This window comes from Schistocerca serialis, chromosome 11 (genome assembly GCF_023864345.2).
Source record: "Schistocerca serialis cubense isolate TAMUIC-IGC-003099 chromosome 11, iqSchSeri2.2, whole genome shotgun sequence".
Lineage (NCBI taxonomy): Eukaryota > Metazoa > Arthropoda > Insecta > Orthoptera > Acrididae > Schistocerca > Schistocerca serialis.
The window spans coordinates 182,684,705-182,700,076 of record NC_064648.1 but is presented as its reverse complement, the minus strand read 5'-3'; the positions used below and the strand labels follow the sequence as shown (position 1 = coordinate 182,700,076).

The 15,372-nt window shown below is 46.6% G+C and overlaps 1 protein-coding gene across 1 annotated transcript in view; it reads right to left on the bottom strand.

Moving 5' to 3' along the window:
- Positions 1–220: 220 nt before the first annotated feature.
- The window catches only part of LOC126426873 (immunoglobulin domain-containing protein oig-4-like), a 62,856-nt gene continuing 47,704 nt past the window's right edge, over positions 221–15,372 (bottom strand). Inside the window, exon 4 of the mRNA XM_050088916.1 lies at positions 221–774. Coding sequence (XP_049944873.1) covers positions 616–774 — 159 coding nt within the window. The 3' untranslated portion in view covers positions 221–615. The remainder of the gene's footprint in view (positions 775–15,372) is intronic.

Here is a 15,372-nt window from a genome sequence, read left to right as displayed (position 1 = left end):
TTATGATGGAATTCAGAAATTAAAAGCCTGCCGTACCAAACATGTAAGAACAGGTGGGAACTAATTTTTTAAATAAATTTAGTTTTTTGTACCAAAAAGGTTTACTCTTTATTAACCTTACTTCCTGTGCCTCCATTGCGCTATAGTGTACCCACTGGTTGCAAAAATGAATTGAAATACACCGCTGAATTAAGCTTGTGGACATTCTTTAAAACACACGTTCCTCTTAAGTGAGTGTTTTTATTTGTCATATTTACACATAAATTACAACTGTACACTTATAAGAAAAATATACATTTACTTCACCAGTAATTAACTGCCCCTCTTCAAAGTTAATAACTGTTCATTTCCTGCGTGTGTGTGTCTCTCGTTTTCTGACAGAGTCTCCAGTTTGAGGTTGGTCGTCCAGTGTGCGGCAAACACGACTTTAGACTTCTGTGAAACAGTGGGAGTCGTAGTTTAGTGCGCGAGTGACGTCTGTACACAGCAGCGGGTTGTCTGACAGGCGAGGGGGCGTGTCTGCGCAGTACAGGTCTCTGGTCCCGCCACAGCGCGACGTCACGGCGGCGGCCACGCCCCCCAGGGGGTGGCGCCCAGTGCTGCCAACCTCGCAGACTAGTAGGTGTAGATGACGTAGTCGGTGCGGAAGCCCCTCCTGTCCACGGAGTACTGGTTGTCCGCCTGACACTCGTAGTAGCCGGCGTCCTTCTGTGTCGCGGGGTCGATCTCCATCTTGGACTTCATCGTGTCGTTCCCTGTGGGCCACTCGTGCACCTGCAACAACACATCCAGCCACAACAGTGTTAGCCACCGGGCCCGGAAATTCCTCAACCCAGAAACCCAGTTCTTCCGAGGCTGGCCGTGCTTTTTTAGTAGCTAGACAGCTCGTGTCTGTCCGCAGTACTACGGCGGCTATTCAGAAAGTAGGGAACGTTTCGGCATTAAAAAAAACCAAGGACAGCAAATACATTTTATTATACAGGGTGGTCCATTGATAGTCACTGGGCGCAATATCTCACGAAATAAGTGTCAAACGAAAAAACTACAAAGTACGAAACTTGTCTAGCTTGAAGGGGAAAACCAGATGGCGCTATGGTTGGTCCGCTAGATGGCGCTGCCATAGGTCAAACGGATATCAACTGCGTTTTTTTAAAATAGGAATCCCCACTTTTTATTACATATTCGTGTAGTACGTAAAGAAATATGAATGTTTTAATTGGACCACTTTTTTCGATTTGTGATGGATGGCGGTGTAATGCCGGTTTACGTTGCCGCTGTTGGTGAATGACGCTTCGTCGCTAAATAGAACGCGTGCAAAAAGTCTGTCATCGTCCCGTGGCCAGTGGCATAGAAACATGGTACGGGTGCAATCGATGTCGATGTAGCATTCTCAACACCGACGTTTTTGAGATTCCCGATTCTCGCACAATTTGTCTGCTGCTGATGTGCGGATTAGCCGCGACAGCAGCTAAAACACCTACTTGGGCATCATTAATTGTTGCAGGTCGTGGTTGACGTTTCACATGTGGCTGAACACTTCCTGTTTCCTTGAATAACATAACTATGCGGAGAACGGTCCCGACACTCGGATGATGTCGTTCAGGATACCGAGCAGTATACATAGTGTGGTGTCACCGCCAGACACCACACTTGCTAGGTGGTAGCTTTTAAATCGGCCGCGGTCCGTTAGTATACGTCGGACCCGCGTGTCGCCACTATCAGTGATTGCAGACCGAGCGCCGCCACACGGCAGGTCTAGAGAGACGTCCTAGCACTCGCCCCAGTTGTACAGCCGACTTTGCTAGCGATGGTTCACTGACAAAATACGTTCTCATTTGCCGAGACGATAGTTAGCATAGCCTTCAGCTACGTCATTTGCTACGACCTAGCAAGGCGCCATTACCAGTCACTATTGATGCTGTAAAACATGTACCGTTACGAGCGATGTTCACCAATTATTGATTAAAGTTAAGTATTCCAGCAGCTACGTACTTTTTTTGCTAGTATAATTACTTGACCTGTTCCAGACCTCCCCCCAGCCTGCGTGAGCTTAAACGCGTGCCTTTCGGCTTCCTCCTAGTGGCTTGGCTGTCTTGCCAGATCACAATACATAGCACACTGCCGTTGGGCATTTTGATCACAATAGCCATACATCAACACGATATCGACCTTTTCCGCAATTGGTAAATGGTCCATTTCAACACGCGTAATGTATCACGAAGCAAATACCGTCCGCACTGGCGGAATGTTACGTGATACCACGTACTGATACGTTTGTGACTATTACAGCGCCATCTATCACAAAGCGAAGAAAGTGGTCCAACTAAAACATTCATATTTCTGTACGTACTACACGAATATGTAATAAAAGTGGGGATTCCTATTTTTAAAAAAACGCAGTTGATATCCGTTTGACCTATGGCAGCGCCATCTAGCGGGCCAGCCATAGCGCCATCTCGTTTCCCCCTTTAAGCTAGACGAGTTTCGTTCTTTGTACTTTTTCGGTTTGACGCTTATTTCGTGAGATATTTGGCCCAGTCAGTATCAATGGACCACCCTGTATACATCAGAAAGAGCGACTGACATACCACTTTTCTACACAGTCACCACCGCCCAAGCACATCGTATCTACGACGGAATGGAACGAGCTTTTCTTCGTGAGCGAATACATACAACACGGAGAGACTTGGCAAGAACGGATCAGGAACTTCTGGACATTTTCTATCAACTAAGTAGCAGAATGCATTGAGACGACTGGGACAAGATCGACAGCATCACTCACAGGAGCATGCAGAACAAACTCGAGAAAAAGTTTCAAAGATGCCGGAAGCAGACCGACAAGGCGATTCCCGACATGTCACACACAGTGGTCAACCTCACTGAACGACAAATGACCGAAGTGTCTGTTCTTCAAAAAGGAGGGAATTTCGCTATCACCCCGAGAACTATACCTATGGAGGACATCATTGCCAACATCGAAGCAGCCATTCGGACACTTCCCTGTGAAAGGGCAGAGGAAATACGCACTGAAACAGCCAGGATACTGCGCCGAGCAAAACCACCAGCTTGCAACCTGAAGAAAGAAGGGGTACAAGCCATTAAGGATCTCAACGCCGACAAGAGTATATTGGTACTGCCTGCCGATAAGGGGAATGCGACCGTTGTAACGAAGACCGAAGATTATGAGCAAAAGATCCGAGACCTATTAGATCCGACGACGTACCGAAAACTAAGCGCAGATCCAACGCAGCGTATCACTCGGAATACGAATCGATTAATCAAGGCGTCTTCTCTGCCGGCGGACATACAGAGAAACCTGCGCAACACAGAAGCCCTACCACCTCGGCTGTATGGATTACCCAAGATCCATAAGAACAACGTTCCACTGAGACCGATCGTTAGCGCTCCTGGATCACCGACATATGAACTGGCAAAACACTTGGCCTCTCTGCTCCAGCCACACGTGGGGAAGACCGACACATACATTAAGGACTCAGGACATTTCATTGAGAAGCTGAAGAAACTGAAACTTGCGCCAAACGACATCCTGGTCAGCTTTGATGTTGTTTCGTTATTTACGAAAGTACCACTCAGCGACGCTGTGGAGCACATCGGTTCCATGTTCCCGCAGGACATCAGAAAGCTCTTCCATGCATGTCTCACCACGAGCTATTTCACGTGGAATGGCGAGTTCTACGAACAGATGGAAGGCGTCGCCATGGGTAGTCCTCTCAGTCCAGTGGTGGCCAACTTCTTCATGGAACAATTCGAAGCACGAAAGTATCGTCGACGTACCTGTACCACACCAATTCGAAGCACAGGCACTGGACTCGGCGACTTGCAAACCTAAGGTGTGGTACAGGTACGTCGATGATACCTTCGTGGTGTGCAGCCATGGTGAAGAACAGCTCGGTGAATTCCTGAGACACTTGAACAGCCTCCATGCCAACATAACATTTACCATGGAAGTAGAAAAGGACAACAACCGCCATTTCTAGATGTGCTGGTCACAATGGACGGCGAAAACCTGGGACACAGCGTGTACCGAAAACCGACACACACGGACCGATACCTGCACAAACTGTCAAACCACCACCCGAGCCAGAAAAGAGGCATGATTAGTACGCTCGTAACGAGAGCAGGACGAATATGTCAGCCGCAACACCTCAAACGAGAAATGCAACACCTGGAAACTGTTCTGAGGAGCAATGGGTACTCCACAAATTACATTAGAAGTGTAACAGAGCCAAACACTCGGCGAAGTAAGGAACCGGAAAAAGAAATGTCGGATACGGCCTTTCTGCCATACATTCCCAGAGTGACGGTCAGAATCGGCCGTATATTGCGCAAACACGGCGTAAAGACGATTTTCAAACCGACAAGGAAGATCAAAGACTGTCTTAGATCGGCGAAGGGGAAAAGAGACCCACTTGCAATGTCGGGAATATACCGTATACCGTGCACATGCGGAAAAGTTTATGTCGGAATGACTGGACGATCAATTAACACCAGGATCAAAGAGCATAAGCGACATTGCAGGTTGGGGCAGGTGGAGAAATCGGCCCTGGCAGAGCATGCACTGAATGAGACCGACCACGTAATAAAATTCGCCGACACGGAAGTTCTGGCTGTAGAGAAGCACTATCACACGCGCTTGTTCAGAGAAGCTGTAGAAATACAAAAACACGCGAACAGTTTGAACAAGAAAGAGGAAAGCCTTAAGGTAAACGGATCCTGGCTTCCCGTACTGCAGCGAACGACCGTCGCAGGTAGCAAGAGGAGAACCGCACCGGAAATGACCGCGGAGAAGCCCTCGGACGTCGGCGCGCCAGGTATATATAGTCTGCGGCCACGAGCTCGCTTCCAGTTCACCACCGGCAATGGAGGGTGAAGCTCTGACAATGCCAGCCACTCGTGCTGGCGAAACGTCAGAAAAATCATTAGATGAACGTCGGCCGAAGAACCAGAGACAGAAGCCAATAGGCAGTTTGTCAACAAGTGGCCAAGAAAGCCTTAACAATTTTGAGTCACCAAACACATTGAGGCTCTTATCATGGTGGTGGACAAGCTTTGAAAGGCCTCCGTCGTAAAATTCTGCCGTCTGAGACTTCAGCCAGGGAGTGACGCCCGTCTTGAGTTCCACGGCGTCATCAAAGCGCTTCGTTGCAAACCATCTTGGGAAACAAGTGGAAGTCACTTGGTGCAAGATGGAGGTTGTAGGGTGGATGAGGGAAAATTTCCCATGTGAGTGAGTTAAGGAGTTCTTGAGTGCGGTTTGCCGTGTGAGGTCTGGCATTGTCATGCAAAAAAAAAAAAAATTTTGGACGTCACCTTTCCTCGGCGTTTGTTTTGAACTGCTCTTCTAAGGCTGTGCAAAGTTTGACAGTACCGGGCAGAATTTATGGCGGCTCCACGTTCGAGAAAATCAGTAAGAAACACACCTTGCCTATCCCACAACACTGTCGCCATCAACTTCCCTGCTCAAAAGGTTTGCAAACATTTTTGAGCAGCTAGGCAGCTGGTGTCTGTCCATACTACCGGGTGATCAAAAAGCCAGTATAAATTTGAAAACTTAATAAACCACGGAATAATGTAGATAGAGAGGTAAAAATGGACACACATGCTTGGAATGACATGGGGTTTTACTAGAACCAAAAAAAAAAAAATTCACAAAAGTCCGACAGATGGCGCATGACGAGCGTGTATAAAAGGAGCTGTAATGAGAGAGACGTGACGGGTGAGAGGTACGCCGACATGTTACAGAATCGCATCATCTCCAGCCTGGCTGATAAACACCTGCTGGAACGTACGATGTTTATGCAGGATGGCGCTCCACCCCATATTGCTAGACGCGCGAAAGATATCTCTTGCGCGCGTCGTTTGGTGATGATCGTGTGCTCAGCCGCCACTTTCGTCATGCTTGACCTCCCGGGTTCCCAGACCTCAGTCCGTGCCATTATTAGCTTTGGGGTTACCTGAAGTCGCAAGTGTATCGTGATCGACCGACATCTCTATGGATGCTGAAAGACAACATCCGACGCCAATGCCTCACCATAACTCTGGACATGCTTTACAGTGCTGTTCACAACATTATTCCTCGACTACAGCTATAGTTGAGGAATGATGGTGGACATAATGAGCATTTCCTGTAAAGAACATCATCTTTGCTTTGTCTTACTCTGTTATGCTAGTAATTGCTATTCTGATCAGATGAAGTGCCACCTGTGGTACATTTTTTGAACCTTTGTATTTTTTTTTTGCTCTAATAAAACCCATGTCATTCCAAGCATGTGTGTCAATTTGTACTCCTCTATCTACATTATTCCGTGATTTATTCAGTTTTCAAATTTATACTGACTTTTTGATCACCCGGTACTACGACGCCTATTCAGAAACTAGGGAACGATTTTGGCATTATAAAAACTAAGGACGAGAAATACATTTTATTATACACACCTGAAAGAGCGAGTGACATATTACTTTTCCACATAGTCACCAAACACATCGAGATACTTATCAAATGGTTCAAATGGCTCTGAGCACTATGGGACTTAACATCTATGGTCATCAGTCCCCTAGAACTTAGAACTACTTAAACCTAACTAACCTAAGGACATCACACAACACCCAGAGATACTTATCAAAGCACGCCAAATTCAAAAGAACACAAATTCCGGATCATTTTTGTATTAATGCCAATGCCATTTTGACGGTGTCCTTGACTCCATTTCAGTACGGCATCTTCTAGTATTGGCCATTTTGCATTCAGTCGTCTTTTTGCGTATTTAGCCTTCCTCATTTTTTTCAGTTGTTCTTTACTAGCCCGCCAATCGTGGATGCTTTTTTCTGTTGGTGGAGGGCCGAAATGCCGCTCAAGTGCTCTGTTTCCACGTTCTTCTGCGTATGCTATTACTTTCAATTTATAGCTCGCACCATATGAATACCTTTTATTTTTTCCGATTACGAAACTAGCTACTAACAAAAACATTTTACTGTTACTAATAACACAACTCACTTTCCATTCACTGGAACGGTAGACTGCAATGATGCGTCATAGGCTAGACGGTAATCTGGGTTTGTCGTGGCAGGGCGAGAGCGAGATAGTATTAGCGAGATTGCGAATACCAGCAACTCACGTTCGTCGCATTGGTGCGCTGCTGTTAAAGTTGAATCCAGTGTTGCCAGATTGAGATAGGTTTCCCGCAGCATCGAATATACACCCCTGGAAATTGAAATAAGAACACCGTGAATTCATTGTCCCAGGAAGGGGAAACTTTATTGACACATTCCTGGGGTCAGATACATCACATGATCACACTGACAGAACCACAGGCACATAGACACAGGCAACAGAGCATGCACAATGTCGGCACTAGTACAGTGTATATCCACCTTTCGCAGCAATGCAGGCTGCTATTCTCCCATGGAGACGATCGTAGAGATGCTGGATGTAGTCCTGTGGAACGGCTTGCCATGCCATTTCCACCTGGCGCCTCAGTTGGACCAGCGTTCGTGCTGGACGTGCAGACCGCGTGAGACGACGCTTCATCCAGTCCCAAACATGCTCAATGGGGGACAGATCCGGAGATCTTGCTGGCCAGGGTAGTTGACTTACACCTTCTAGAGCACGTTGGGTGGCACGGGATACATGCGGACGTGCATTGTCCTGTTGGAACAGCAAGTTCCCTTGCCGGTCTAGGAATGGTAGAACGATGGGTTCGATGACGGTTTGGATGTACCGTGCACTATTCAGTGTCCCCTCGACGATCACCAGTGGTGTACGGCCAGTGTAGGAGATCGCTCCCCACACCATGATGCTGGGTGTTGGCCCTGTGTGCCTCGGTCGTATGCAGTCCTGATTGTGGCGCTCACCTGCACGGCGCCAAACACGCATACGACCATCATTGGCACCAAGGCAGAGGCGACTCTCATCGCTGAAGACGACACGTCTCCATTCGTCCCTCCATTCACGCCTGTCGCGACACCACTGGAGGCGGGCTGCACGATGTTGGGGCGTGAGCGGAAGACGGCCTAACGGTGTGCGGGACCGTAGCCCAGCTTCATGGAGACGGTTGCGAATGGTCCTCGCCGATACCCCAGGAGCAACAGTGTCCCTAATTTGCTGGGAAGTGGCGGTGCGGTCCCCTACGGCACTGCGTAGGATCCTACGGTCTTGGCGTGCATCCGTGCGTCGCTGCGGTCCGGTCCCAGGTCGACGGGCACGCGCACCTTCCGCCGACCACTGGCGACAACATCGATGTACTGTGGAGACCTCACGCCCCACGTGTTGAGCAATTCGGCGGTACGTCCACCCGGCCTCCCGCATGCCCACTATACGCCCTCGCTCAAAGTCCGTCAACTGCACATACGGTTCACGTCCACGCTGTCGCGGCATGCTACCAGTGTTAAAGACTGCGATGGAGCTCCGTATGCCACGGCAAACTGGCTGACACTGACGGCGGCGGTGCACAAATGCTGCGCAGCTAGCGCCATTCGACGGCCAACACCGCGGTTCCTGGTGTGTCCGCTGTGCCGTGCGTGTGATCATTGCTTGTACAGCCCTCTCGCAGTGTCAGGAGCAAGTATGGTGGGTCTGACACACCGGCGTCAATGTGTTCTTTTTTCCATTTCCAGGAGTGTACAAGGTGTGACAATAAAGTAATTAGACTGATTTTCTTTGCAAGATGTGGCAACCCTGCAGGCTTGGGTAGGCACAATATCATTGACCTTGGGTCTATAAGCTGCTTCTAGTCCAAGCAGCACACCAATGCAACTGCTCAGTCTTGAGTGGTGCTGTAATAAGTTAACACATGTTTGTGTCTCTCGTCGCGGAAATGGAACCGCATAATATTGCGCAACGGTATGCCATTTCTTTTTGCATTAAATTTGGTGAAAACGCGACGACAACTTACGGTAAGCTTCAGAAGGCTTCTGGAGAGGAGGTAATTTCAAGAGCTCAAGTTTTCCGTTGGCATAAAATGTTTAGTGAAGGCACAACGAATGTCCAAGACGAAGACCGCAGTGGACGACCATCAGCCTCACGGATGGATGTCAACTTGACCAGGGTGGGTGAACTCGTACCATCTGATCGAAGATTATCAGTGAAAATGATTGCAGAAGAACTGAACATCAATCGAGAAACGGTTGGTCTAATAATAACTGAAGATCTTGGTATGAGAAAGATTTGTGCAAAAATGGTCCCCCAAAACCTTACACCACAACAGCGAGAAACAAGGAAAAATGTGGCAGCCGATTTGTTAGAGAAAACGGAAATCAATCCAGAATTATTGAGCCGTGTTATCACTGGTGATGAAAGTGTTTTTTTTTTTTTTTTCAGTATGATTCAGAGACAAAACGCCGAAGTTCGCAGTGGTGCTCAAAGGGATCACTCAGACCAAAAAAAGCTCGCATGTCAAAGTCAAAAGTGAAATGCATGCTTGTGTGCTTCTTTGATTCCAAGGGAATTGTTCGTAAAGAATAGGTGCCTACTGGACAAACAGTTAACCAATTTTAGAAAGGCTTCGTAAAAGAGTTCTTCATGTCTGTGCCAACATTGCTGATAATTGGATTCTGCATGACGATAATGCGCCATCCCATACTGCTCTGTCAGTACAGCAGTTTTTCTCAAAACCAATTTCAGTACTACCACAGCCACCTTATTCACCAGATATCGCTCCGTGCGACTTTTTTATATTTCCAAGAGACAAAACGGTGCTCCAGGAACACCATTTTCAAACAACACAAGAAGTTCAAAATGCTGTGACGAGGGTCTTGGAGGATATTGCAGAAGATGAGTTCCAGAAATGTTACCATCAATGGCAGAAGCGCTGGAAAAAGTGTGTGCAATCAGAAGGGAACTACTTCGAAGGAGGCAACACTACACTTGACTAAAACAGTAAGCAACATTTCTTTTCACATCAGTCTTCATTACTTTATTGTCGCACCTTATATGGCCATTTTTAAGACTGATGGGAATTTTAAATTAAACACTGCATATGTCCGTACTAAAATCGAGTAAAGGATGTAACTGAATTTTGGAGGCCATTTTTGGTAGGAAAAAGTGCGTCTTATAGTCCATAGAATGCGATAGATACATGAACAGCATCCCCACGAAACAACCGACGAAAGTTTAGTACTGGCAACAATGCTTCGATAATTTGAATGTAACGACTGATCTCTCTTGTTGTGCAACTTCACATATTTCAACGATAAGCATCTAAACATTTGCATTGACTTTTTTCCTTTAGCAATGGCAACAATGCTTTGATAATTTGAATGTAACGACTGATCTCTCTTTTGTGCAACTTCACATATTTTAACGATATTTCAACATTTGCATTGACATTTTTTAAAAAGATGCGTGTATCCAAGTCACACAAAAATAAAATTTTACTACCCATATTGGATGTACATATTACGAATTTTTAAACACTCGGTTAATACAGAGCAAAGAGACACAAGCGTAACAAATTAAGCTACAAAAAGGGGGGGGGGATATATTGCATTCATTAAGCTCCGAGCGCTAGCGTTTAAATATAGGGTGTCCCAAAAGGTATAGTCACATATTTTAACGATATTTCAACATTTGCATTGACATTTTTAAAAAGATGTGTGTATCCCAGTCATACAAAAATAAAAATTTACTACCCATATTGGTTGTACATATTACGAATTTTTAAACACTCTGTTAATACAGAGCATAGAGACACAAGTGTAACAAATTAATCTTAGACAAGGGGGGAAATCTATTGTATTCATAAAGCTCCGAGCGCTAGCGTTTAAATATGGGGTGTCCCAATAGGAATGGCCAGTATTCACGAATATGACAGGAATAATCATTCCGAGAAAAAAATTCTACCAAAGATAAACTCTAAAACCGATACCCAAAGAGCTACAAACACTTCTTTATCTTCAAAACTGTGAAACAAATTTCTTCTACTGTTAGCTCTTTGCTTTCCAGTTTTGGAGAGGAGATAGCACGTACCAAAACAAGAAAAAAACGTCTGACAAACATGGCCTCTAAAATGCATGCTTCGTGATCTGTGAGCACTTGTTCATCATCGCTACTATGAAACACATCTCTTCCACAGAACAAGTGCTTATAGATTTTAAGGCATACATTTGAGAGCCATGTATACTCGGCAGTTTCTTTTTGTTCTGGTGTATGCTCTTTGTTCCAAAAATATGGAGAGCAAAGAGCTTGCAGTAGAAGAGATTTGTTTCACAGTATCGAAGATAAAGAAAACTCTCCCGTCAAGTGTCGGGTGCCTGCTGAGGGGTTCCCCCTGATTTCCTACAGCCCCCATAACATACCTGTCATGCATTTTCTTCTCTGTGCCAATTCTCAGCCCCACACTGTGGGGGCAACGAACATGGTCCTGCACTCGTAGCGCTTAAGGTATACATTTAAGACGACGTGTTTACGGGACTTTTTGCTTTCAACGATCGTTCCTGTGATATGCCACACCTGTTGGGACAACATGTATAAAAACATTGTGAAGGACAAAACCCTTTCCAAATCAGATTCAGCCATAGATACGAGGGATATTTTTTTCAACCTCTAGTCAGTTGTGAGATGGAAACAACAGAGAGAATACACTACTGGCCATTAAAATTCCTACACCAAGAAGGAATGTACATGATAAACGGGTATTCATTGGACAAATATATTATACTAGAACTGACATGTGATTAATTTTCACGCAGTTTGGGTGCATAGATCCTGAGAAATCAGTACCCAGAACAACCGCCTGTGGCCGTAATAACGGCCTCAATACGCCTGGGCATTGAGTCAAACAGAGCTCAGATGGCGTGTACAGGTACAGCTGCCCATGCAGCTTCAACACGATACCACAGTTCATCAAGTGTAGTGACTGGCGTATTGTGACGAGCCAGTTGCTCGACCACAATTGACCAGACGTTGTCAATTGGTGACAGATCTGGAGAATGTGCTGGTCAGGGCAGCAGTCGAACATTTTCTGTATCCGAAAGGCCCGTACAGGACCTGCAACATACGGTCGTGCATTATCCTGCTGAAATGTAGGGTTTCGCAAGGATCGAATGAAGGGAAGAGCCACGGGCCGTAACACATCTGAAATGTAACGTCCACTGTTCAAAGTCCCTTCAGTGCGAACAAGAGTTGACCGAGACGTGTAACCAATGGCACCCCATACCATCACGCCAGGTGATACGCCAGTATGGCGATGGCGAATACACGCTTCCAATGTGCATTCACCACGATGTCGCCAAACATGGATGCGACCATCAAGATGCTGTAAACAGAACCTGGATTCATCCGAAAAAATGACGTTTTGCCATTCGTACACCCAGGTTCGTCGTCGAGTACACCATCTCAGGCACTCCTGTCTGTGATGCAGCGTCAAGGGTAACAGCAACCACGGTCTCCGAGCTGATAGTCCATGTTGCTGCAAACGTCGTCGAACTGTCCGTGCAGATGGTTGTTGTCTTGCAAACGTCCCCATCTGTTGACTCAGGGATCGAGACGTGGCTGCCCGATCCGTTACAGCCATGCAGATAAGATGCCTGTCATCTCGACTGCTAGTGATACGAGGCCGTTGGGATCCAGCACGGCGTTCCGTATTGCCCTCCTGAACCCACCGACTCCATATTCTGCTAACAGTCATTGCATCTCGACTGACACGAGCAGCAATGTCGCGATACGTTAAACCGCAATCGCGATAGGCTACAATCCGACCTTTATCAACGTCGGAAACGTGATGGTACATGTTATGTCCTAGCCAGTAATGCCACCCGAGCCCGCTGCCAAAAGGTTGGCAGCATCAAAGTTCGGACGCCGTCCGCATAAACAGCGCCAGCGAGAGAGGAAATCGCCGCAAGTCTGCGCGCGCCACCGCTGGCTTCTGGTTTCTTAAGCGCTGGAGTCGCGAGCGCTAGGACAGTTCTGTATTCGCCGCTCAGTTGTATACTCGCCACCGAATTGTGTACTTGCTAGTCAGTTGTGTGTTCATCGCAGCAGAGTTGTTGTTTGTCGTCAGCCGACGCTGACCTAGCCGCTCCGACTCGAACTAGACAGATCTCTGTAGACACGGAGTTCACTATTGTGTTTCTGTATCTTCATCAATAAAGATAAGTACCGACTTTTATTTAATCTGAGTGTTTGGGCTTTCATCTTTCTGTTCACTGTTCCAGCGGACCGGTCGGCCCGCTATTAAAAGTGTGGCGGTGGCTTCGTAAGCCATTTCTACGGCCAAGTGTTTGTCGCTACGAACACCGCCACAAAACTGGCGACGAGGACTTCCGAACTCGTGTACAGGGCTGGTTCAACTTGTTCTTGTTATACTAATTGTCGAGATAAAATTTTGGGGGCTGGTTTAATTTGTGTTCACTATGTCTGCCGAATTACAACAGTTGATCTTGTTACAGAGTCAGCAAATACAAAGTCTGGTGGAAGCAATCGCCAAACAAGCGGCTAATCCTCCAACACAAAAGGAACACGCACAGGCAGCACCACAGTTCCGTGCTTTTGATGACTCCAGAGAAGAATGGCGAGAATATTTCGCGCAGTTGCAGGCGCACATGACAGTCTACAAAATCACAGGTACTGAGCGGCAGCTTTATTTAATTTCCACTGCAGGCGTGGAAATCTATCGACTACTTTGTAAGTTGTTCCCGGAATCCCAGCCAGAAGCTTTAGACTATGACGTTGTTGTTAACAAGCTTGCTGAGTATTTCGAGTCGCGAGTTCATGTGGCAGCAGCCAGATTCAAGTTCTTCAGATTAAAGAAACTGCCACATCAATCTAATAAACAGTGGTTAACAGATTTACGGGGCCTCACCCGTCAGTGCCGATTTAATTGTGTGTGTGGAGCTTCCTACAGTGATGTCATGTTACGAGACGCTATTACGCAAAACATCGCAGATTCTCGTATTCGTGCTGCTATCTTAAAGTTGCCTGACCCGTCATTAGAGACTGTGATCAACATTATTGAAGCCCAAGATACTTTTGACTATGCTGAGTGTGAGTTAGATCAGCCATGTATTTCTAAAATTGCCTGTGCTAAGCAAGTTATGTCACGCCCGCGGCCCCACCGGCAGAGTCAGACTGTAAACACTAGCCGGCCGCGTCATGTTAAACACATTCGTCAGCCGCGTGTGCAAAATGATAGAGTTAAGTCTTGCCCTATGTGTGTTCTTGCTCATCTTCGTGAACGTTGCCCGTTAAGAAACGCGGTTTGTCACTTTTGCCAAAGGAAAGGACACATCCAGACTGTTTGTTTGCGTAAACGCAAGAACAATTCTAGTGCTGCCCAGCCCATGGATATTCATGTTCTTCAAAGCCAGCCCGCCCAGAAGGTCGCGTTTCAAGACACTTCCACGGTTCGTGTGGGTAATAAACTTGTTCGCAATAAGCCACCCACCCAGCCCTCTGCTATGCGCCCCAAGCGTAAGTCAAACGCTGTAAACAGTAATGTACAGACTGCAAGTGAAGCGGGAGTTGTTGTTCCACCCGCCCAACCCACGAGTTGTCGTAAGCAGCGAACACGCGCTAAACGCGCTGATTTTGTGTCTTCCGCCTCCACTGCACCGATCCAGAGACAGTGTAATAAACTATTTGTGAAGCTACGCATCCAGGATAAGACCTTCAATTTTCAATTAGACACTGGTGCGTCTGTGACTCTCATAAATAGTGCTACGTATGCGGCTATCGGCCGCCCTAAACTTTCAGCGGCAAAACATTCTTTGGCTACTTGTGTTAGGTATATGTAGCGTGCCAGCCACATTCCGTGGCAACACAAAAACAGTTTCATTCACAGTGCTCCGCGCTACAGACAGTGTAAACATTTTCGGATTAGACTGTTTTGACTTGTTTGGCCTGTCTATCCAAGACAATGTGTTGCAAATTAATTCTGTTGTTGTTCCTCAAGACAGCATAACCGATTTGTGTAAACGATACAGTGACATATTTAAAGACGAACTAGGTTGTGCTGCGAACTTTGCCGCTCATATTACGTTAAAAGATAATGCTCGGCCTCGATTTTTTCGTGCTCGTCCAGTGCCTCACGCCCTCCAGGCACCTGTAGAAGATGAACTTCGTCGTTGGCAAACCAACGGTGTTATTCAACCCGTTTCAGCGAGCCAGTGGGCTTCTCCCTTAGTTATTATAAAGAAACCGTCTGGCAAGTTACGTTTGTGTGCTGATTTTAAGTCGACAGTTAATCCTCAGACTGTCATTGATTCTTTTCCTTTGCCTAGACCGGACGAGCTGATGGATAAGTTAGGGGCAGCTCGTTTCTTTTCCAAAATTGATCTCCGTGACGCATATTTGCAATTGCCCCTCGACGAGCAATCACAACAGTATTTTGTCATAAACACGTCGTTGGGGTTGTTCCG